General features: G+C 49.7%; 1 protein-coding gene across 11 annotated transcripts in view; it reads right to left on the minus strand.

The window, feature by feature from the left end:
* Window positions 1–117: 117 nt before the first annotated feature.
* Window positions 118–21,911, minus strand: part of ARHGEF11 (Rho guanine nucleotide exchange factor 11) — a 120,615-nt gene continuing 98,821 nt past the window's right edge. For 5 of the 11 annotated variants that reach the window (XM_077156531.1, XM_077156528.1, XM_077156527.1 and 2 more), the window contains 23 exons: window positions 21,317–21,461; window positions 20,925–21,024; window positions 20,113–20,142; window positions 17,112–17,238; window positions 13,269–13,448; window positions 13,141–13,188; window positions 12,731–12,918; window positions 12,299–12,445; window positions 11,884–11,963; window positions 11,612–11,737; window positions 10,937–11,054; window positions 9,905–10,083; window positions 9,273–9,348; window positions 8,788–8,955; window positions 7,825–7,915; window positions 7,004–7,129; window positions 6,459–6,529; window positions 5,324–5,539; window positions 4,628–4,990; window positions 3,432–3,527; window positions 2,227–2,474; window positions 1,844–2,033; window positions 119–1,282 (listed from right to left, as the gene is read on the minus strand). In XM_077156531.1, coding sequence (XP_077012646.1) covers window positions 1,224–1,282; window positions 1,844–2,033; window positions 2,227–2,474; window positions 3,432–3,527; window positions 4,628–4,990; window positions 5,324–5,539; window positions 6,459–6,529; window positions 7,004–7,129; window positions 7,825–7,915; window positions 8,788–8,955; window positions 9,273–9,348; window positions 9,905–10,083; window positions 10,937–11,054; window positions 11,612–11,737; window positions 11,884–11,963; window positions 12,299–12,445; window positions 12,731–12,918; window positions 13,141–13,188; window positions 13,269–13,448; window positions 17,112–17,238; window positions 20,113–20,142; window positions 20,925–21,024; window positions 21,317–21,461 — 3,172 coding nt within the window. In that variant the 3' untranslated portion in view covers window positions 119–1,223. Of the gene's footprint in view, window positions 1,283–1,843; window positions 2,034–2,226; window positions 2,475–3,431; window positions 3,528–4,627; window positions 4,991–5,323; window positions 5,540–6,458; window positions 6,530–7,003; window positions 7,130–7,824; window positions 7,916–8,787; window positions 8,956–9,272; window positions 9,349–9,904; window positions 10,084–10,936; window positions 11,055–11,611; window positions 11,738–11,883; window positions 11,964–12,298; window positions 12,446–12,730; window positions 12,919–13,140; window positions 13,189–13,268; window positions 13,449–17,111; window positions 17,239–20,112; window positions 20,143–20,924; window positions 21,025–21,316; window positions 21,462–21,911 lie in introns of all 11 variants that reach the window. The other 6 variants (XM_077156524.1, XM_077156533.1, XM_077156523.1 and 3 more) reach the window with 5 other exon arrangements.

The raw sequence follows: 21,911 nt of genomic DNA on the forward strand, positions 1-21,911 counted from the left end.
TTCTTTCTGTTCCCTCCACCCAAGTCTAACCTCTCTCAGTGGGAACAACCAGAATATGTTTTATCGCAAGGTTCCAAGAATCACACACACACACGATCACAGTTGAAGAATATTTAACTTTTCTTAAAAAAAAAAAAAACCAGAACAAAAAAAATTTAACCATGGAAAGGAAGAAAATAAGAGTATACATGATCTTAACAGCAAAACAGTCATTTCCATAACTATATTTTATATATTATATATATATTTATATATATATATATATGTATGTATATATACACCCAGCACAGTGTGTATGTTCATCAGTGGGGGACAGGAATGTGGCCTGATGCCAGGGGCCGATACTGCGGTGGCCCCTGGGGACGGTCCTGGGTCAGCACAGGACTACAGCATTCACACCTCCTGGGGCCCCACTTTCAGCTCCGTACCTGATAAGCCGGTTTTCTTTAGGGAAAGGGTGGGGGCAGATGGACAGAGGATAGGACATTCCCCCAGTGTCCTCAGCACCAAGCAGAGGCTGGCTCTGAGGCTCCGTGGGTGGGAAGCTGAGAGTTAGCAACCGTGCCCTCCCACCAGGGGGCAGGGCCCTCAGGTCTGGTTCCACCTTCAGGTCCTGGAGCTGGGCTGGGGTTGGGAAGGGGGCCATTAACTAAGAGATCCATAGGAACTCTCTCTTCCCTTAGCAGTCCCTTCTGGAACTGCTTCCAGCACCCCAGGAACAGAAACGAAAAAGGTTAAAGTTATTTACAATAGCAAAGATGCACATACAATACATACATATTTATAGGAAACCAAAGTGACAAAGAGGAGAGGTTGAGGCACTGCCCCTCAGCCTTGGGGGCCATGGAAAGGAAGAAAGTGCATTGACACAGAAGACGCCTCCTTTCGTTTGCACGTCTGAGGGCACCACACCTGTCTGGGTAAATGAGGGGCGAGGGGGGAAGGGGCAGACTTGTGAGTGGGGACCTTTCAGATGCAGCTGGCATGCTTGGGAGAGACGAGGCCTTGGAAGGGTGGGGTGAGGGAAGGGGAGAGACACTGAACCTGGACTCCGATCTGCGCAGACCAAGCAACATGCGGGTCCCCCTCCAGGCCTCGGCTGGACCCGTTTCCCCAACTGCCTCTACCAGTTAGAGGCCTGCAGTCTCCCCGCCCTGTGTCCCTGCCTCAGGCCAGTCCCTGATGGAGGCGCGGGGACGCAGCGGATTTGGTGGTTTGGATGGTTATGGTGTAAGAGACGTGGCTGCGTCTGCCGTGCTGTCTTCCAAGGGGGTGTCAGAGCCTGTAGGGGTGTGGAGGGTGACGGTGGAGGAACTGGTAAGGCCCTGAGGTGAACTCCCCATCCCGTTTTTTGCCTGGAAAGTCCTGAATCTCCTGAGGGCACCCCATCACCCACCTGTAATAAGATACTCTCCTCCTCCCCAGAAACTCTTGAGTTTTTCTTTTCATAGGGCCTGAAAAGGGCTATCAAACCCCATTTTTGCTTTGTCAGCCACAAACCCCTAGACCAACAGCTCTGTGCTTTGTCTTCTGGTGTTAGAATGTAACTGTCCATGGCCCACTGGAGCTGGTATTGAGCCATTTAATAAAAACAGGTCTTAGATGTGAGGCAAAGCCTACCCTGGTCTGCTATTTCCACAGTACAAGGAAAAAGAGGGCTCAGTTCTAAGCTAACTATTTTGGGGGAACTTCTGTGGGGTTTCCCTAAAAGGATCCCTTTCTAAAGCTGAGGGAACAAGTTAGTTCCACTGGCAGGGGCGATGAGACCTTCAGAACCACTCCTCCCCCTACCAGCCGGTGGACCCCTCCCCCAGGGTACAGCAACAGGTGTGGCCTCACTCACCGTCTTCAGAGCAGGGCCCCAGGGTGTGGCTGTCCCTGGAGTCAGAGACCAGGGGCTCCCTGGCTGGGGGTGTGAGGGAGCTGTCTGTCCACTTAGCTGCCTCCGCGTGGAAGGTGCCCACAGGTGTTGTGCCGCCAGATGATTCTCCCCCGAGGGACGTGAGCAGCTCTCTGTGCGCCAGCTCCATATCCTGGGGGAGTTGGAGGAGAAGGCCACCTCAGCGCTGGGCCGGGGATGGGGTCGTGAGTGAGAGTGGCTGGGTGAGCTGAAGGGAGAGATCCCCGCAGGACGGGCTCTCGGACTCCCAGGAGAGACACCGCGCACGGGGGGTGGCCTCTGGATGGGGACTGCAGGGCTCCTGGGCCCCCGCCTGCGGCCCTCACCTTGAGCCTATGGAGCTTGAGCGTGAGCTGCTCGATGGTGCGGAAGACCAGGCCCATGTCCCTGAGGCCAGGGCTCGGGGCGGGGCGGCGGGGGCGTCCTGGGTCTCCGATGCCTCCCGGCAGCTGGGCCCGAGGCTCTGTGCGCCAGGCCGGGGGGCTGTCAGGCTGGGAGGGGCTTGTGGGCACCCCTGAAAGGTCAGTGCTGGAGTCCACAGATCCTGCTGGCATGCTGACATAAAAACAGTTCCCTGTCCCCCACAGCAAGAGAAGGAGATTAGGAAGCAAATTCAGAGAATCTCTAATCCATGCTCCCTGCCCCTCGGTGTTCCCCATGCACACTGACAGAACAGGGTCAGTTGGTTTTCAGCTCAGAGCATGTCAGCCTTACCCTGCCTAGCAGTTTCCTAAAAGCCCTTCTGCAGAGAGAATTCCTAGATGGCAATTTTGCCAAGCCTGGCCACATACCATGGGAAGGCGCTTGGTGGAGGAAAGGAAGGGAGAGGTGGCAGGTTGCAGAGTGTTTCACTGGGGGAAACAGGGAAGCGGGCGAGTAGCTAAAGGGAAGGGGAAAGAGATGGGCTGCTTTCAGGCCCTTTTGAAAAGGAACAGACAGTAGCTTCTTTCACTCTGCCCCATCTCAACCCCTGCTGATGTACTTTACCACTTCCTCCCTCTCCAACTGTAACGTCCTTCACCAACCTCTAGAGGTACCTTGGCCCTAGCAGAGGGAAGTCAGAGACAGCTGGAGGAAGGACCTGGAGGATCCCTGATGGGGCAGAAGCAAAGATGAAGCACCGAGGAGCCTGGAGGCCATTTCACTGGCTTTCCACAGTGACACTGGAGTGGCGGGTGGGGTGGGGAAGTGGTTGCTCACAAAGTTAGTTTAAAGAGTAGGCTCTGGGCACCAGCCAGGTTTTCCGGCCCCGTCTCACAACACAAACTGCTTTACCCTTCTCTGTAAAGTGGCCTGTATAGCTCTCAACAGTGGTTCTGTAAAGCTGGAGGTCAAACTTGAGGGCACAAGGCATTCCCCTGCCCTTCGGTAGGCCCACATCCTTCTCACCCACTCCACAAGGCGAGGGAGTGCGTGTGCGCGTGTGCACACATGCAGCTGCAAGCCGAGGGCTGACTGCCAAAGCCCAGCTCTGTCTCAGGCCCCACATGCCAGCCGTAGCCTGTCTTGTCTCCAAGAAGTTGTTTATTACCCGTAGCCTTTGCTCCGCCTTCCACTTCAGGTGGCTCAGGCTCTGACTGGCCACTCTCTGGTAGTGCAGGGACAACCTTGCTGCCTGCCACCTCAGCTGCACCGACACCACCACCACCACCAGGGACAGGAGAGACCAGAAGACAAGGAGAGGGAAGGGGAGACAGCAGGACGGAGAGGGAGAACGGGGATGGGGTTGGGGTGGAGGGGGTAGGAGAAAAAAAGAAAAAGGAAAGAACAAAGTGAACACAAGATCATACACTGTTATATCTCAGGGAGATGCCAAGAACTTTTCCACCAATCCACCGAAAGAGAGTGAGAAGAAAGGTCAGTTCCCAGAAACCCAGGAGAGAGGCCAGACCTTGGGATGCTGGAACACATATTGCTACTGGAAAGGGAGGTAGAGCTGAGCACCAGAGGAAAATAAGAAAACTACCTCCCTCAGGAGTACCAAGGTTTCATTTAATCTTCCCTGCCACACTCCTCAGATCGGCCTTCTCTCTCCTGCCTGTTCTTCCCAGCCCCCAGGGCTTCCCATCCCTGGACTTAATGCTTGGCCCAGACATACATGTGCGTTGCCCCATTCTGGCTAGTCTTGGTTTTTCCTGTTTTGACGCTGCCCACAGTATTCCACAGCCTGGGGGTCCGCCCTTGTCCCCCGGCTGTCCTCCCAGCCTAGTCCTACAGCCTCCTCTCCTCTTTGCTCAACCTTGACTCCCAGCCACCACCTCCACTGCCCCACACTGCCTGCTCCTTCCTCACTGCAACCTGGAGTGATTTGCTAGAAGCTGCCAGCCCGGGCCCTTCTGGGTCTGAGGCTCCTGAGGAAGAGCCACATCTCTTCCCTCTGACTGGAAGGTCAGTGGACCGGACGAACACTAGTAGAAACGGTCACTGATATCTGATTTGTGCCGGCAGTCCTGGTAATCTCCCCATGTTACAGAATGAGCTTTAGAGATTATTCAGAATTTTGTCCAAGGTCATGCAGACACTAGATGGCAGAGTTAGGGCTCTGTATTTTGGTTGTCCAATTCCAAAGCCTTTGCGTACTATCACCATGTCTCCTTTTCCCATGGAAACCTGCACACAGAATACTCAGGAGAAGGGGAGGGAAGGAAGGAGCCACTTGGAAGACTTGCCTCCATCCTAGCCAAACCTGGCATTCGTCTCCCCATTGGAGGCCCCAATTTGTTTTACCTTTTCTCACGACTTTGTAACTTCCTGTGGCTTCTGTGCTTGCAGTCTCTTCAGTTAGATTCCTGTCCAGCTCAGGTGACTCCCAGATCCCAGAATTTCTGGTTCTTGGGGGCAAGTGTTCCAGAGAACAGAGAGCCACATCCTCCAGCTCTGGCTGGGTCCCCTCTGGCCCTGGAAGCTGGGTGTTGTCCCCTTCACCTCCAGAAGGTGCCTGCCCTGGGGAGCCTGGGTCCCAGGGGTGAGAGGTGATGCTGGTGACAGAAGGTGTAGGTGTCAGATCATCCTCGGGCTCCCCAGCAGCCTGTGGTTCTGTGGGGTGACCTGGCAGCAGGCTCCACAGGATCAGGCGTCGCAGGCTCTCCACTGGAGAGAGAGACAGTGTGAGGGCTGCCCTAGCACAGGTAAGCACGCCATGCTGTGGCAGGAGAGCACAAAGGGGATGGGGGGTCACTGCTCCACTCCCCCACCCCCCAAACTTGGTGAACCTGCCTCAGTCACAGGGTGGAACTGGAGGGCTCTGGCCAACTAGCTGGTGGTGGTGGTGTGTGAGGGGTAACATTTGTCTCTCTGCATCCATCTCTCCTCAAGCACAACCAGGCAGAGCCTTTGAGCAGGAGGGAGAAGACGTCTGCCAGTTCACACTGGCCATGCTACAGGGGGACCGGAGACTGATGGCAGGGTCCTTGAGACACTCACCATCTTCCAGGGCTGAATCAGCGAGTCCTTCCCTGCAGAGAGGACCTGGGAGGGGCAGGTGGATGGGGTCCCTCATCCTGATGCCAGTGCTTTCTCCATCCAGGGGTTCAGATGGGTAAGAAAGGGCCCCTGGTTCCTCCTCTACATTGTCCTCTTGCTCAGGATCCTCCTGCAGTTCGGGGTGCTTCACTCTGACTCTCTGCTGGGGGCCAAGGCCTGTTTGGATGAGGAGAGTGTGCGACAGGAAAAGGGGCTGGGAACATGGATTCATTCCACAAAGGTTTAGGGATCACCTACTATGGGTGGGCATGTCTCAGGCACTAAGCAATGAACAGTGAACAAAATATATTCTTCCCTTGTGGAGTTTAAATTCTAGTGGAGGGACACAGAGAAATAATCAACAACAAAAAATAAGTACATAGTTTGTTAGAAGGTGATAAGTGTTATAGGAAAGAAGGAAAAATAGAGCAGGGAAGGCTGGTTCTAGTGTTACATGGGCTGGTTGGAAAAGGTATCACTGTGAGGTGACATCTGAAAAAGGACGGTATGAAGTTAGGAGAAAAAGCCAGCCAGGGAACAATCTCTCCAAATCCAAGATCCTAAATTATTCCATACAGAAACTCTCAATGAGAATTCCATTTGGGTACCTCCCTCCCTCCCAATCCCACCCTAGGAAATGTGTCTTATACCCTTTAGGGTCCCACCCCTTCTCGAACGCTTCTGTTCCCAGACTTTGCATGCATCTTGTTTTCCATTAATAACATCTGGTGGAAGGACGCAAGGGGCCCGGCCTCTCATCCCCTCTTCTCCTCCCCATCTAAAGCCCTGTCACCTACAAAGGCAGAGTTGGAATTTCTGTTTAAGTGAGCAACTCTCCTAAGTCTGTTCCCTTCTTCTCCAGTCTATCTTATTCATGCTGTTTCTTTCCTGTTTTTTATAAAAAATCTCATTCCTTTGGCCCTGAAGTTCAGAACTCTGCCTAACCTAGTCTTATCGTTCTTTTCCCTTTTGATGTCTCCCATCACCTCCACACCCAAAACCCACCCACATTTGACCACCTCCCTACCTCTGCTTACAAAAAATGTAAGCAGACTGGACTGGATCAGGTTTCTTCAAAGACAGTTCAGGGACTTACCTCCAGGTAGTTCCTCTGGTTCTGGTTCAGAACAACTTCTGTGGAGCACTTCTGAGTCATCCAGTCCTACCCTGAGGAAAGAAACCAAGCACGGTTGAGAGAAGATCAGCCTATACAGCCAAAATGTAGAGCTGTATGAAATTCCATCCTGGACCCCAAGTTAGAATGGGCAGTGGAGGAGGAAGGTTTCAGGTTTTATCACCTGCCTGGTCTGGTTGGGAACCTGGAGAGCAGGGTGGGTGCTAGCCAAGCTTCCCTGGTCCCCTGATTCTAACCCCCTGCACCCTTCTCCCTGCGTGGTCTCCATTACAGCAGGGCAGGAGGCTGTGGGGGTAGAGCAGACAGGGACAGAAGGCAGAGAATATGTTTGGGAGATGGGGTGGGGGTGGGGGTAAGTGTCCCTCCATCTGCTGGAGCTTGAAGCCATTCATTGTTCTTTGCTAATGCTTTCTGCTGAGACTGTCCACCCCCAGGGGTGAAGGGTAGAAAAGGAAGGAGTTCAAAGTGGGAACAGGTAAAAGGGCCAGGAGGACTAAGCAATGCACCTGCTAGGTGAGGGGATCTTGTGCGCTGGCTCTGGGGGACCTGGGGAAGGGGGCTGGGTGGGTGCCGGGGCAGCTCCGGGGTGCCTGGTAGCGTTCCGCACAGCCTCTTCTAAGAGCTCCATCCATCTGTTGCTCAGCAGGATCAGAGAGGGCTAGTGGTGAGAATAAGATGAGGGCACAGCACTCTCCCCCTATCAGTCCCGCTGCACCTGAGCTTCGAAGCCCTCCTCTATGCCCTGACCCTAAGGCTCTACCAGGCAGGTTCCGGCCTCCCCTCCACCCTGACTAGGTTATAGTACTCGGAACTACCAATCACTGAACACCAATCCTATACTCAACTCTGTGCTAAGCATTTTATGTCCTCTCCACCCTCAGAGTGGGAGCATATCCACATTTTACAGATGGAAAACCGACGCACTGCCTCCTTCCCCTATGCCACTCCGCCTCCAGCTGGCTGCATTTAGGGAATATGTTGGGGAGGAGGGCCCTGGAGACACACATCTAAGATGAACGGGTGGATTTAAAATGCTTGATGGGGAGGGGAAAAAGATCCCAAGGGGAAGGGAGCGGGGACAAAGACAGGAAAGGAGCAGTAGCAACGGCAGGAAGACTTCTAGGAACTTCGGTTCTCCTCAGAGGGTTAGGGATGGGTAGTCCCTGACCGCCTCTCTACTCTGTCTTACCGCTCTCTGCCCTTCCCATCTCCCTGCCACGTGACAGCTCTGCAGCCCAGCCCTCGCCTCAGTGCCCACTGTCCTCATCCACACCGCCCCAGTCCTAAGGGCACGGCCGTTATGTGTGACCCCTCAATCAACTCTCACGTGTTCTTGTCTGATGATGTCAATGCAACCAGCTCGTAGATCTGCGGAGGGCCCAGCTCGGAAGTGCAGATGATGAAGAAGGCCCGTTTATCTGCGTGAGGGAAGGAGGAAGAAGGCTCTGCATTGGGTGGCAGATGGGTGGCTGCCGTCTGACCCAAGAAAACAGAGTAGGACTCACGAGTAGCCCCGACTCGTGAGCTCAATCAAGAATGCAGTGGGACATATGGATTAAAAATAAATAAAAATAGGGGGAACAAATGTTAAAATAAATTTAGTAGATTGAAATGTTAGTAATCAATGAAAGGGAGGGGTAAGGGGTATGGTATGTATGACTTTTTTTGGTTTTCTTTTTATTTCTTCTTTTGAATTGATGCAAATATTCTAAGAAATGATCATGATGATGAATACATAACCATGTGGTGAAAAAAAGAATGTTCATATTGTATGTTGACTGGTTTTATTAATAAAAAAAAAAATAGAATACAGTATGAGATAGACCTACATCTTCAGAACCAGCTAAGACCTACTTAGAAAAGGGATAGAGGCAACTCTGGGGCCCCACAGGTCACGTTTCATGGCCACCCCCAATATCCTACTGGCTCTAGTGACAGTGATGGCTGTCACCTGTATGGTACTTACAGTTACAAAACTTTTTCACCCCTCCCCACCTTGATGCACACCGCAGAAAGGGGAGGTGTCAGCCCCTGCTCCAGAAGAAAGTGGGCCTACAGAACTCAGGTGTGCTGACTCTCAGTGCACAGCCACCATCCTCCCTAGAGCCCCATCTCCATCTTGGTGCCCACCCCGCCCCTCTGAGAACCTCCTGTGGCAGGATCCTCCCTGTTAGGTTGCTCCGGATAGGAGGAAAGGACACAGGCAAATCCTGCAAAGGCCCAAGAGGGCCCCACATTACCCAGGCTCACTGGACACTAATGACAGCTGGGCCCGCCTCTGCAGGGGTACCTGTGGCCACTGAGCGGACGAGCACAGCATTGAGCTTGAGCACAGGGCTGAAAGTCTGCTTGCTGTCCGAGGAGCCCACGGCTGTCTTGCTGTGGCATTTAAGCAGCAGCTTCTCATCCTGCTTCTGCAGCAGCACGAGGAGGTCCTCCAGCAGCAGCACATGGAGGTCTGCAGAGGTGTGGCAGAGTGTGGCTCACTTATTCCTCATCAACATGGTGGGGCCCCGAGGGCAGCTAGTTGCCTGGCCCCCAGACCCAGAAAGTCCAGGGAGTCTCCTGACCTCAACTGCTTTCTCTGTGGTCATTCCTTCCCTACACTGTGCTGAAGGAGTCTTGAGTTACCACCCCCAGCCTTGTTTCAAGGTACCCCCCATGGCTACTCTATTACTCTCTTCAGAGCAACAGGTTCCTAGGTTTATGAATTAGAGCCCTGGGGAAGCCCACCCCACCGCAAATTTCCGCTCACCCCCAAGCCCTGGCACGTACCCAGTGTCTTATCCTTGCTGATCCTCCAGGTCAGGGGCCCTTCATGGATCATCTTTCTGGTTGTAAGGTCCAGGCTCTGTTAAAGAGACAACATTCACGCATTCATCCCTTAAGTATTGGGAGAATGTGTGAGATGCTGTGCAAAGGCACTGGGAATCTAGTGGGGAATACAGAGAAGTACAAAGTCAACTATGAAGTCCTGTGCTATGCTGGGGGCTATACCCCATGCTATCTATCTGCCTAAGTAGATCAGTCTCTGCTTTTCTCCCATCCCTTCAGCTTTATTCCCTTCCAAATTATCTTCACCTTTTCTTCAAACTCTACTCCCATTCCTGCTCTATCAGGCGAGTTCTAACACCTAAAATCTTCACCTGATGGGGCTGTCTGCTCTCGTCTGTGCACTCAGGGACGGGGTGACAATGCTGACAGGGTGTGTGGATCCCAGGGACCCACCACTGCCCTCTTATCATAGGTCCACGTCCTTTTCCTCTAGAAGTCTCCAGATCCTGACTGCAATTCTGTCCCTAAGGATGCTAAAGAATCCTGTGGGGGTGGGGTGGGGGGGCTGTAGTGGGGTGGGGGGGGCTCTAGGGGGGTGGGGGGGTGATCCTATTGCTGCCTCTGCCTCCTACCTTGAACTCTGCGGCCAGGGGGTTACTGGCCCTCTCCAAGGAGGTGGTGTCCAGACGTTTCTGGTAGCCCTCCAAACGGTGACAGTTCTCTGTCTGCTTCACTGCTTCATTTACATACTTGAGAATTTCCCGACACTGATCTCGAGCCCGGCAGAGCTTCTTGTGCTCAGAGGAGCCACCTACCAATAGGGTAGAGAAGATGGCTAGGGTCCCCCCACCTGAGAATTCTCACACAGAGTCAGATAATTATCTGGCTCCCTGTATCTAGCCTGTCTTAAGCCAGCAGGAATGGGTATAGGTAAATCAAAATTTTCTAACCCTGAAGACTCAAAAGTGATAGGAATAATTTTTGCTGCGTGTCCTCGGGTTTTGAAGACACTGATCACTCCTGGAAATTCCTGCCTAGACTACAACCAGCTCTGCTGATGCTGAGGGTTTGTGAGCTGAGACTGTGGGTGATGACAATGATTATACCTCTAAGAGGGCCCATCCAACACTGTTGGGCTGAGGTTCCCAATTCCTCTATATCCTGATTCCAATGAAGATACTCAGGATCCCAGGAACAGTGACAGCGAGGACAGACCCCCTTATTCAGCCTGGACTTGTTCCCTTTAGGACTCCCCAGGGGCTTGCGTCTTTTGTGGACTGCAGAGAGGCATCTAGCAGGGGAGCATGAATGGGGGCTAAAACCCAGACATGGGTCCTGGCCTGACCAAGCTCATGCAGAGGATGCGAGGTACCCTCTGCATGCCAACCTGTGTCCACCTAGAGAGGGGTGCTTTCACACCCACAAAGGCCCCGCACAGGCTAGCGTGGCCCTCACCTCCCTCCTCCTGCTGAGCATTTTATAATTTCCAAAGCACATTTATAATCATTATCTTCTTTAACCTTACTATAACAAGACACAGATAAAGACATTGAAGACCAGAAAGTTCAAGTGATGTGCTAAGGTCACAAAGAAAATCAGTGTTAGGACCCAGGTTTGAAGTGAGCTCTCTAGGCTCCCACTGCTAGCCCCTCTCCATGCCCTACCCTCTGTGTGCTTGATGATGTTCTCTAGCAGCAGTGGGTACTTGGTGAGCCGCTGCATCTCGGAGATGATGAGGTCTCTAAGCTGTAGCCGCCGGCATTGGGGGTGGCTCTCAGCCTCCTAGACGGCAGGAGGCACAGACAGAGGGAGATGTCAACCTGTGGTTGGGAGCTGGTTTAAGGACTCAAGACACGATGGGTGTGAAAATGCCAAACAGGTCCTAATTCTTAGTGGGACACTCAGAAATGTGGTGGCAGCTTCTTCCTTGATTATTTAGGGTAGAGCTGATAGGGCAGGAAGACAACCACCCAGAGAAAGAATACAATCAAACAAAAGTTATATAGGGGAGATACTGTTTTCATCTTATGGGCAAGAAAACTGAGACCCAGAGAGTTAATCTAAGCACACTTAAGTGTGCTGGTACATGAGCCAGGCCTTCAAACTGCCAATCCAGGGTCCTTTTAAACCAACAATGACCTCTATCTTAAGGATCTGGATGTGTCAGTTTTGAAGCAAGGGTGTGGGAGGGTGTGGATGGGCATAGGGAGTTGCTGGGTTATCCTCCACAGAGAGAAGAGGCTGGGGTACTTGGAGCTGGGAGGAACTTTGGGAGATCCTTGGTGAACTTTATGGAGAAGGGAGAAGGCTGGGGGTGGAGAGTGGGGACAATGAATTACCTGCATGAAGAGCTGGAACCGGCTCTCCTTGCGTTGCTTGGTCTTGATTAACTCTAGGGCTATTGACTGATAGGAACAGAACTGAGCAGCCACTTGCTGAAGCTCCTCTCGGGCAGGACCGTCAAACTGAGAGGCAGAATGGTTACCAGCTCCGGCATCACAGTTCTGCCTGGTTGCCCCCCTTTCTCTTTCCACCACATCCCCTAGCCTAGGGCAATGGGAGCCTGTCTCGCCCAAACTCTCTGCCAAGTGGAGAAACTTAGGAGCCGTACCCGAGCCAGCATGAGGTCACCCACGTCTTTGATGATGGGACCCTCTTCCCGGAGCTTCTTCATGGCTTCACACCAGGAATCTGGAGCAAGTAGAGAAGAAATAGCAACACCTGGGGCTGAGCTGCACTGCCTGCTCAACTGCTGGCCACGCTGAGAGAAAAGGGATCTTTGACTACCATACTGTGGGGCAGGGCCTGGAAAAGAAGATTCCCAAGCAGAGGTGGGGTGGTGGGGACTGAAGTGCTGATTTCAGACTATACCTCGAGATCTCTTTCACCAAAGAGTTCTGGCTAGGGTGATCCACTAGGGAGGTGCCGCATATGGGCAAAACCGCAACAGAGACCTGAAGGCTAGCTGGAGAAGGAGCGTGGGTGGGGAGTAGGGGAAGAGGGAAGAGAGAGGGCAGACCCCTTACTGTGAATCTCTATGAGTTCATGAAGATTAGGAAAGAGCCGGGCCAGCTCCTCTCGGGGCATCAGGTTCTCCTTCTTCATCCGCTGGTAGAAGATCACATCCAGTACCCAGAGTATGCGCAGATGGGAAGCTTCTGTCACGAACAGCTCTGAGCGGTGGTTGTGGCAAGGAGGGGCGGGGAAAAATGTGAGAAAACAAATCAGCAAGTCTTTAATGTCACTAGCCAGGGCTCCCCAAACCACTTCATTTTGGGGGGAGCTGGAATGCTGATTTCAGATCAGACACTACCCTTCTTCTCACCTACAGGGTCACGGGTCCTGCCCTCCAGGGACCCCCACCTATTCAACTCTCTACCGCTTCTGCATCTTCACTGCACCGGGCCTTTTCGCACCCAAGTCTGGGTGGGAATGGGGACAGCAAGGTGGGCTCTCACCATTGATGACCTCCTGCCGGTCAATCTCCCTCTGGGTTAGGCCAGCCACGACATCCTTGCCTACAGTGTGCTGCCAGTTTTGGGCATCTGGCTCTGGCTCCAGGTCAGAGAGCTGACCCAAATCATCTTCCAGAAGGTGGGGGAGGAGGGCATCTGTGCAGAACCCCAAGCTGGGAGACTCAATGCTCCTAGGGGAAAATGGGCAACTGGGGTTCTCTCAAGAGGAAGAACCCACACATGGGCTTTGTAGACCCCTCTCCTGCCCAACTTCCTGGCCCTGTGCCCAGGGGAAGCCAGTGGGCCGTGAAGAGGAGATGCATGCCCAAGCAGCCACTCAGGTGGGAGGAGCAGTTGAGGATGGTTGAGACCCAGAGATACAGAACACAGGCAATACCGGGCCCAGCACTCACCTGCGGCCCATTTTGGGGGTGAAGGGAGGGGTTGGGTTCTCAAGAGACCTGTGGAGAGAATGTCAACTCTCAGTTTCCTAGCCCCACCGTCCTGGATCTTACTGGGAAGAGCAGCTGGGCCCACCCACCTGGTGGAGAGGCTGGAGGTGGAGGACGAGGCTGACTGGTGGAGGCGCGTGGCCTCCGCGGCAGCGTCCATGTCAACATCACTGCGAGAGCGGGGGACGTTCTCCACCTTCCTAGACCGCTTCATCTCTTCCCGGCCCTTCAGGCTCTCGGAGCGGCCCAGGCGAATCTCTGAGCGGGAACTGAGGGGGAAAGGAGAAGAGACCTTGGGATCTTATTACTGGTCCAGCTTTTATGTGCTGCCTTATCTCAAGGGTGCCTCAAATGCTGCGGGTTCTTCACCCCACCTCGCCAAGGGTCAAAATACCCAAATAGCAGAAGCTTCTCAATGACAAGCCATTTTTGCTGCTTCTCCTCCTCACTAGCCTAGCGTGATGGATATAATCTTTCATCTTCCTCCTGACCTCTCAGGCCAGGATGGTAGCAGGAAGACAAAATCTGGGGCTAATAGAATCTGACTTGTGGTGGATCCAGAGGCCTAAAGACCCTACACCCCCTCATCGGGAAAGCTGTGGACACTACTGGCCCTCACTAGGGACTGCAAGGTTCTGCTCCCCCCGCCCCTGGGGCCATCGAGCTGCCAGTCCATCTTCCCCTCTGATTTGGAACAAGCTAGCTCCCATCTTAGACTCTGCTCGAGGCTGATGTCTCCTTTCACAAGTTCTTCTAAGAGGGGAAGAGGGCAGTATGGTAAATATCCTTCTACACTGCCTAACCGAAAATTCTATCTGCTGTTAGGTTCCGATTCTTCCAGTTGTGATGTGGATTCTTTCCTTTCTTTTCTTGATAGAATGCTTCCTAAACTTCTATTTCCCCTTTGGAAGCAGACTGGCATGGGAGGGTACTTAAAGGGGCCTTTTTACTGACAGGCAGCCACCTAATCCCTGACCCTCCAGGCTTGGCCTCTAAGTGTCTCTGGGGTGTGATGAGATGCTGACGATTGGGTATCACTCTTTTTGTGTGTCCTGCAGTGCATCAGCCCTGAGACAGCTGGCATCTCTGAACCCTAATGGCTCCAGAATGGTGCCTCCCACTATGGTCCTGCTGAGCTGGCTTTTTGCTGACATTATTACTAATCTACATCCTGTGCTGCTTCGAGGACCACAGGAGGCCTCAAGACATCTGGAGAGCTGAGAATAGCACAGCAGGTTGATGCACTGAGGGAGCCAAATGGCTTGGTCTCCATTCAAGTCTCTTGGGACTACTGAGGGATCTAAAGTGGAGCTCACCTCCTGGGATCGACAGATTGGGATCCAGAGAGTCAGAAAACATACTAACTAATCCCCTGTCAAACTCAGCTCCCAGAAATCTGCTACACCTCCAACCCAGACTAAATCAAAACATTTTTTACCAGAACTCCTCAATGGGTCACTTTAGTATCATGACAAAACCTCATCCAGAGCTAAGCACCTTCCTTTAAACTTCCAGAAGTGCATTAACACTCCCATCAAGAAATGAGACACACTCACTCTCTGCAAGTGAAATCATTGCCCGCCTCCACTACGTGGGACATGACATCCAGGGGTGAAAGTCTCCCTGGTGGCGTGGGAGATGACTCCCAGGGATGAGTCGGGCCTTGGCACCATAGGATCAACAATGCCATCCTGACCAAAAGGGGGAAAAGAAGTATAACTAATAAAGTACCAGTGGCTGAGAGAGTTCAAATAGAGTTGAGAGGCTACTCTGGAGGTCACTCTTACTTAAGCTTCAGTTAGACCTTGGTATCTACTATAACTTGCCAAACCCTAACCAAAACCATTCCTAAAGAACACACAGAGCAATATATAAGATTCTACAAAGGTTCCACGCACTAGGGTAACTTTCCAGAGACCTACAACATCCAGATGGGTCCCTGGACCAGATAAGACCTGAAAACTAGAGGGCCCAGTCTCTCTAGAACATCAACCAGTTCTATCTCCCTACCCCGTATCAGTGACAACCCCTTCCAATATGAAAAAGTTAAAAATGGCCATAGCCCAAATACCTCTAAAGAGTGGGATAAAAAGATCAAAGCTGATGGTGGAGTTATACAGAGAAGGCAGGGTTTAACAAGCGAATATGGTTGGTGAATCATTAAACTGATACTTCTTTTAGTCTCCAGTATCATAGAGCAGCTAGAAGTAAAAACCTAAAACTGTGGAACTGTAACCCATACCAAACTCTGAAATCTGTTCTAGAACTAATTGTTGTGCTGTGCTTTGAAATTTATTGTTTTTTTTGTATATATGTTATTTTTCACAGAAAAGAAAAAAAAAAGTTGATTGTGATGATAAAAAAAAATATTTATTCCTTCTAGCCTCCTGTGTTCTTGAGCAGCTAGAAAGAAAAATCTGAGGATCGTATGGTAGCCCATGACAAACTCTGGGATCTGAAGAATGCTTCGAAAACTATTGCTTTTTTCTTTCTTTGCTTTGTATATATGTTATATTATACAATTTAAAAAGTTTAAAAAAAGAAATGAGGCACATAATCCACTCTAGTTAAAAATCCCTAGATCTTCTAGAACTGGGCACATCTTACAGCTGTTGAGTATCTACAACTTCTGACCCACTACAGTGCTAATGCTACTTCTTTGAAGATTGCCAATGAGCTTACAATCACCAAATCCAAAGCTTCTGCTTAGTGCAGATTTAGGATCCTGGTAAATATTTTAGGGAAAATTTACTCACAATCTCTAAGAATACAAGTTGGCAAATAGTCTTGGGTATCTTGATATTATTTATTATACTCTTAGAATATATAAGATCACGTCTAGTATAGCAATCACGTCACTTGTTTATTAAATTTACCCAGTAATGTTCGATCTCAATTTCTCATCCCAATACAAATCTTTTTCCTCCCCTAAATCTTTGTTAATACTCTCTACAGCAAAATCTTGTAACATGTATTAAGTCATTAAAGGCCTGATATAAATGGAAGGAGTAACTTTTAATAAAAGCAGGTATGTTTGACTTATAGTTTGATGATTACTTATTTAAGAGGTAGAGTGGTATGAGCATCCACACTGCTACACATTCTGCATTGCCTTTGTTTGTGCCTGCCTTAGTCCAGCTCAGTGACTCCAAAGGAACTGTTTATGCATACAGATAATCACCTTTACTGCATCTCAAGGGTGAGAAAGGATTTGCAAAGGTATGTTTGACTACAGGCAGTTTCTGCTGTCAGCTTTGCTGTAGAATCTTACACATGCGTTGACTGTTGCTGTGCAGTCAGAAGCAAGCGGGTCCAAAAGCATGTGTCAGTACCAGAGAGTGACTCTAGTTGGAACCTAACCAAAGATGGAGACTATGAGAGAGGCAACCATCTCAATCCCCTTTTATCTTCTTGAAAACAGAAGAGTGATTTATTTTGCATCAATCAACCTTGTATCTTTGCTGAAGTAGACATCTGTCGCCCACAATTACATCGTTTGCCTTTAAAGTACCCAGCAGCAGAACCTCATCTCTAGCTCTTTTCTTTACAGGCAAAACTTTATTTTACCTGCCCAGATCTTTTATCTCCCAGAACCTCCCTTTGTGCCCCTTTCTAGAATATTCTCTATTTTTAGCACTTAGGGGTTCCTGATTAGCTTTCATCATATAATCTAGCTCATTCTTGGGATGGAGGATGCTGAACAACCATATTTTAAAAGCATGCGGTGGCTGGGATGGATGGTCAGCAGCTTTCTCTTTCCTCTAGTCAACCTGATGACCAACACATGGAATGTCCTCTCCCGAAGTCACTGGGGTGGGGGGGATATCTCCACTTACAGACTAGCAGAGAGGGCCAGTGTAGCTGGAATTGAAATCCTAGCTCCAAATTCTACCCAGCTCTCCTTCTTGAGCAGCCAGCTAGCTCACTGCTACCTGTCACTCTCCAGAAGGTCCTCAGGGAAGCTTCCTGTTGAGAGTCGCTGAGTCCCAGGTTCTGGGGCATCAAACTGCTGGTTGTTCTCAAAGTGCTGAATGATGTTCCTCACATTGCCTGGTTTGACTGGAAGTGAAAAGTAAATGAAGACAGTTCTTAGCTTTCTATTCAGGAATGACTTCTCAGGGCCTTCACTCCCCTCTAACCCAGAAGACAAAGCAATGAGCAAGCATGGATGAAGACGTGAGAATGGGTCTGAGATCAGGGGACTTCGGTCTCAATTCTGGCTCTTCTGCTAATATACTACGTGGGCACGGGCAGCCACTCTGCCTTTCTGGATCTTAGCTTCCTCGTATGCAAAACGAGAAGGGTTGGATGGATATCTTCTATGGATATTCCCTTTGGCTCTGTCCTTCTTTACTACAATGATGCTTCTGCTTGAAAACCATGACTAGGTGTTTCCCAAGAGCCATATACAGGTTAAAAAAATAGCCAGGAGAGGCAAAAACATATCTTCATGTAAACTGGCCACACTGCCAAAATATATCAGGCCACTTTGATATTTATATTGTTTTCAGTTCCATGCTTTTCCCTGGCTCCTCTCCTTCCTGTTCTTTCTACCCTCTTCTGGTCTCCATCACTACAAATTCGGGCCTTTTATTACCAGTGGGGAGGGATCCAGGAGGAAAAAAGGAGCAATGTCACTCTGTGGCATTCAAATTTCAGCCCCTTTTCAAAGCTAAGATGTGAGATGTTCTTGTGAGAGACTGAAAAGGCACATATGATGCCACTTAAGAGAATTCAGACCCAAGGTTTGGTGGCTTTCAGAATGAGAGAACAGAAAGGAGGAGTTCACCTTCGAAGGCAACTGGTTCAGCTCCAGGTCCTGTGACCCTAGAACTGGGGTTGGGCTAGAAATGCTGCTCAGCCTGAGAGCAATGGGCGGGTAAATGAGACCAAAGAGGCAAAATAAATACTCCAGGGCTCTAGGCCTGCTTATGCCCACTACAGATACTAACACCTGCATTATACAAACTTACACGCTGCCCTCTGTCTCTGAACCCAACATTCATAAAAACATTTCTAAGCCAGAGGGAACAGAAAGACATTTAGCTGGTCTCTTTAAAGTCCAAGATTTCATATCCTTCAGGCAGTGGCTAGGGTAATACTTTTCTAAAAGTGCCTAACAGGCGGCTATGTGTGTGTTAGGAATGGGAGCTGCTATCCTCACTCCCATTCTGGAGATCAGGACCAGGCCTGCCTGTCCCTGGTTCTTGGGGCAACTGTGCAGCTGCAGCCCTGAGCCACCCTGGCTCGGTGATGTGGGAGCCAGGGAATGTCCTATGACCAAAAGCCACTGGGATGAACCCACTGTTCCTTTTCCTGTGGACCACTAGGAAAATGCCTAATTGTTCTCTGAGTATAGTTACACTGTGGCAAGAAACAGGTGTAGGCCTGAGATCAGGGGAACGGAGGAAAAACAGGTAGAAGGGATGCTTTTAAAAAGAGCAAGATTTCACTGAAAGCCTTTGCTCCCCTTCCTTCATGCTCTAAATGGCAATGAAAGTAAATAAAAGTGAATTCTGTGCTAACAATTAAGGACTTTCATTAGTAAAAGGGATGACAGTGGATGATCCTAAATGGCAAAAACTTAATCTTGAGGGTTCTTAACTTTGGAGGGCGTTTGCTCTTTAGAATACTGATCTGTCTGATGTTCGGGGCGTTTTAGAGCCCCGAAACCGAATCATGAAACTACAATGGGAAGATCCGGCTCAAGGAGCTGGAGGTACCAGCATCCTAGTCCCGCACTGGGATCAGCCATGCTAGCTCCACCTGGGGTGTTACTTGTGTCAGGCTGACACAAAGCAAGCAGTCTGGGCACGGCCACGTGGTCTCTCCCAGACTGCTGCTGCCTCATGCCCTACTTGGGCAGGGCAGAGAAGAGGAAGTGCACATTAAGAACCAAGGGTTAGGACTTCAAGGTCATTCCTTTTTTAAAAATTGTTTTATAAACATTTTTTTAGTGGTTCTTTTTTTTTATTGTTTAAAACAGCGTAATCTGTCTAGAAGTACAGTGACTATTACATTAATTTTGAAGACAATGACATTTTTAATTGTCACTCTTAAATAAAAGGAAATCTAGCAACAGAACAATTTCCTGATTGCATCCTACTGCTGGCTCTGTATATTATCACAGAAACTAGAAAATATTAACTGCTTAATTTTAGGCATATGGATCTCAATGATGAGAAATAAACTTGTCCAATTCTATAACATTTTCATCTAGATTTTAAACTTCTTGTGGGTGAATATATATGTTGTACACTTGGATTCCAGAATATTTCAGGTGTTCTAAAATACATTTAGGGTCTTTCTTTTTTAACTGTTGCTGGCTATACAATGCTGGCAAAGGTGAGTCAAAAGAGATGGAGGTGCTACATTGAAAGGCTTAAGTAAAATAGATGATATAAATAAGAATACTCAAAGAAAAACTGTTAGAGGCCCAATAATTTACTTAAAAACACAAAAACTTTAAAGGTAAGGATTTTTATTATTTCGATTGAAAACAAAAATCTGAGAACTTCTGCTTTTGTTTCACTGAAGGACATTTCCACTGTGAGGGTTTCCCTTATTTACAGGACTCCTGGAACCTCATTCATGCAGAGCAGAGAGAACTAATGAGAAAAGGGCTGTGGAAAAACTGATGGACGGCCTAGAAGCCTAGCCTTTGCTAGAACTCTCAGGAACAGCAACCCTGTCCCCTCAACACCCTGGGCTACGCAGGCTAGGTTTCGTACCCTGTGTGAGGGCAGGGATTTGTGTCACAGAGCAGCTTCAGCAATAAGGAAGAAAATACAAGAGAAATGGAGTTAAGGAAGGGAGGAGAGGAAAGAGGGGAAGGATAAGAAGGGAAGATGAAACAGGGAACAAACAAAACATTTGGGAAATGGAAACTCAATGCTAATGCAAAGAAAAACCCAAAGAAAATGGTCCTTTTACCTTCCACAGGGGACAAGGGAATATGAAATGCTAAAAGAAAAAACAAACAAAAGCAAAAGTAAACCATGAAAAGTCAAATTAATGTTTCAAGAATAAAAATAAAAATTACATCAAGCTGGAAAATGGAAATGTAGTAGCAAAAAATCAGGACTGATTTAGAAGAATCTCCATTCCCAACCCTCTCCCCCACCTGCTCCCACCCCCAATGCAGCAATCTCAGAAAAGGCAGCAGGCCCATCCCATGGTCCAGTTTCCCACTAATGCTGGGAACCTAAGATGCTGACAGGAAGGGATAACAATACTTTCCAGATAAATAACACATAGCTAGGAAGAGATCAATAACGAGATCAACTGAGTTTTGGGTTACTGATGGCACCTAGGGACCCTGTGGGTACCTGCTTTCTACCTGCTTCATTCTGCTTAATAGTAACTCAACACCATCCTCCCCTCCATATCAAGGTCCATAAATGCTCCCAGCTTGTGGGACCTCAGATGTACAGAGGAATCCCATCAATGCACATAAAGGAGGCTTCTACTGTCAACAGAACACTCTTTGCCTAGGAGAGAATACTCCTTTGCAAGGCTGTCCAGTAGCTACAAGCAGCTCTGAACACCTAGACTGAAATCCAGGGACTCACATGGCCTCCTTGGCCTGGAAATATTCACCAGTAACCTGAAAAATCTGCAGTGGATGGGGAAGAGGTGAATGTGGTAACACTGTTAGCAAGAACCTCTGCCAATATACTGTTATTTAAAGGGGCTGAGGTCCCTGCCCAAAGCATGCCCAAGGCTGTTTCTCCCCAAATACTCACTGCTCTGGGAAGAGCTTTTGGGTTTCCCAATGTATTTTAGTATGGGGTTTCGTTTCTTGTCCTCCAAGGCATCTTTTTCTTTCTTGGAATTGCTGCTCTGCTGAGACAGGAGAAATTGGGGTTTGGAAGAGATCCCAATGCCCAGACTTTGCTACCACTCCTAGCTCTAAGCACATAACCAGAAAGTGGGCTCATGCTTGTACCCTAACTAGCACTTCTATTTCTGGCCTGGGTTTGGAGGAAAGGTGTGGGAGCAGCTCTGGTCTGGGAATTCCGACTCCACATCCAAAGGTAGAGGGATACAGCCAGACACCTATAAAATGGCTCTCCCAGTCTACCTCGGGGCAGAGAAGTGCACCAAGAGAACATGACTTCCAGGGTAGCTCTGTCACCTTCTTGGTCTTAGGGAAGAAGGGGAGCCACTTGTCCTTGTCCGGAGCAGTCTGGGCCTTTTCAGTTGTGTTGGAGGGCCGTGCCTCTCGAAGGCGGATCCCAGCGTGGCTCATGTAGGTATTGAGGGCAAAGTCCATGGGGGCACTGTAGGACAGAAACTGTGTTGTGAATCAGAAAGCTCAGTTACGTTTCCCGTTGGCAAGTGGGAGGACCAGAACCATGCTCCAAACAACCTCATCGCCTCCGCCCAGAGGAATGGGGAAGGTATTGCTCTGGGGTCAGGGTATTCAAAGGGAAGTCTGGAATAATCACAACAACAGCAGGCAGAAGATGGCTAAAAGTCTTGGCTAGTGTGACCCTTAAAAAGAAATTTTATTCTTTCCCCAAGTGGAGTTCTTCCTAATGAGGGGAGTGGTCAGTGTAATAATATGTTCATTCCCTAAAATGAAGGGAAACAATCCTCTGGCTGACCAAGCCATGGACAGACCTGAAGGAAGACTGGAGATTTGCAGCTAGTATCTTCAGGCACATGCATGAGAGTGGGACGGTAAGGGGGAAGGGGAGAAAATGCCAACCCCTGCCTCTGTTGAGGTA

This window comes from Tamandua tetradactyla, chromosome 4, assembly GCF_023851605.1.
Source record: "Tamandua tetradactyla isolate mTamTet1 chromosome 4, mTamTet1.pri, whole genome shotgun sequence".
Taxonomy (NCBI): Eukaryota; Metazoa; Chordata; class Mammalia; order Pilosa; family Myrmecophagidae; genus Tamandua; species Tamandua tetradactyla.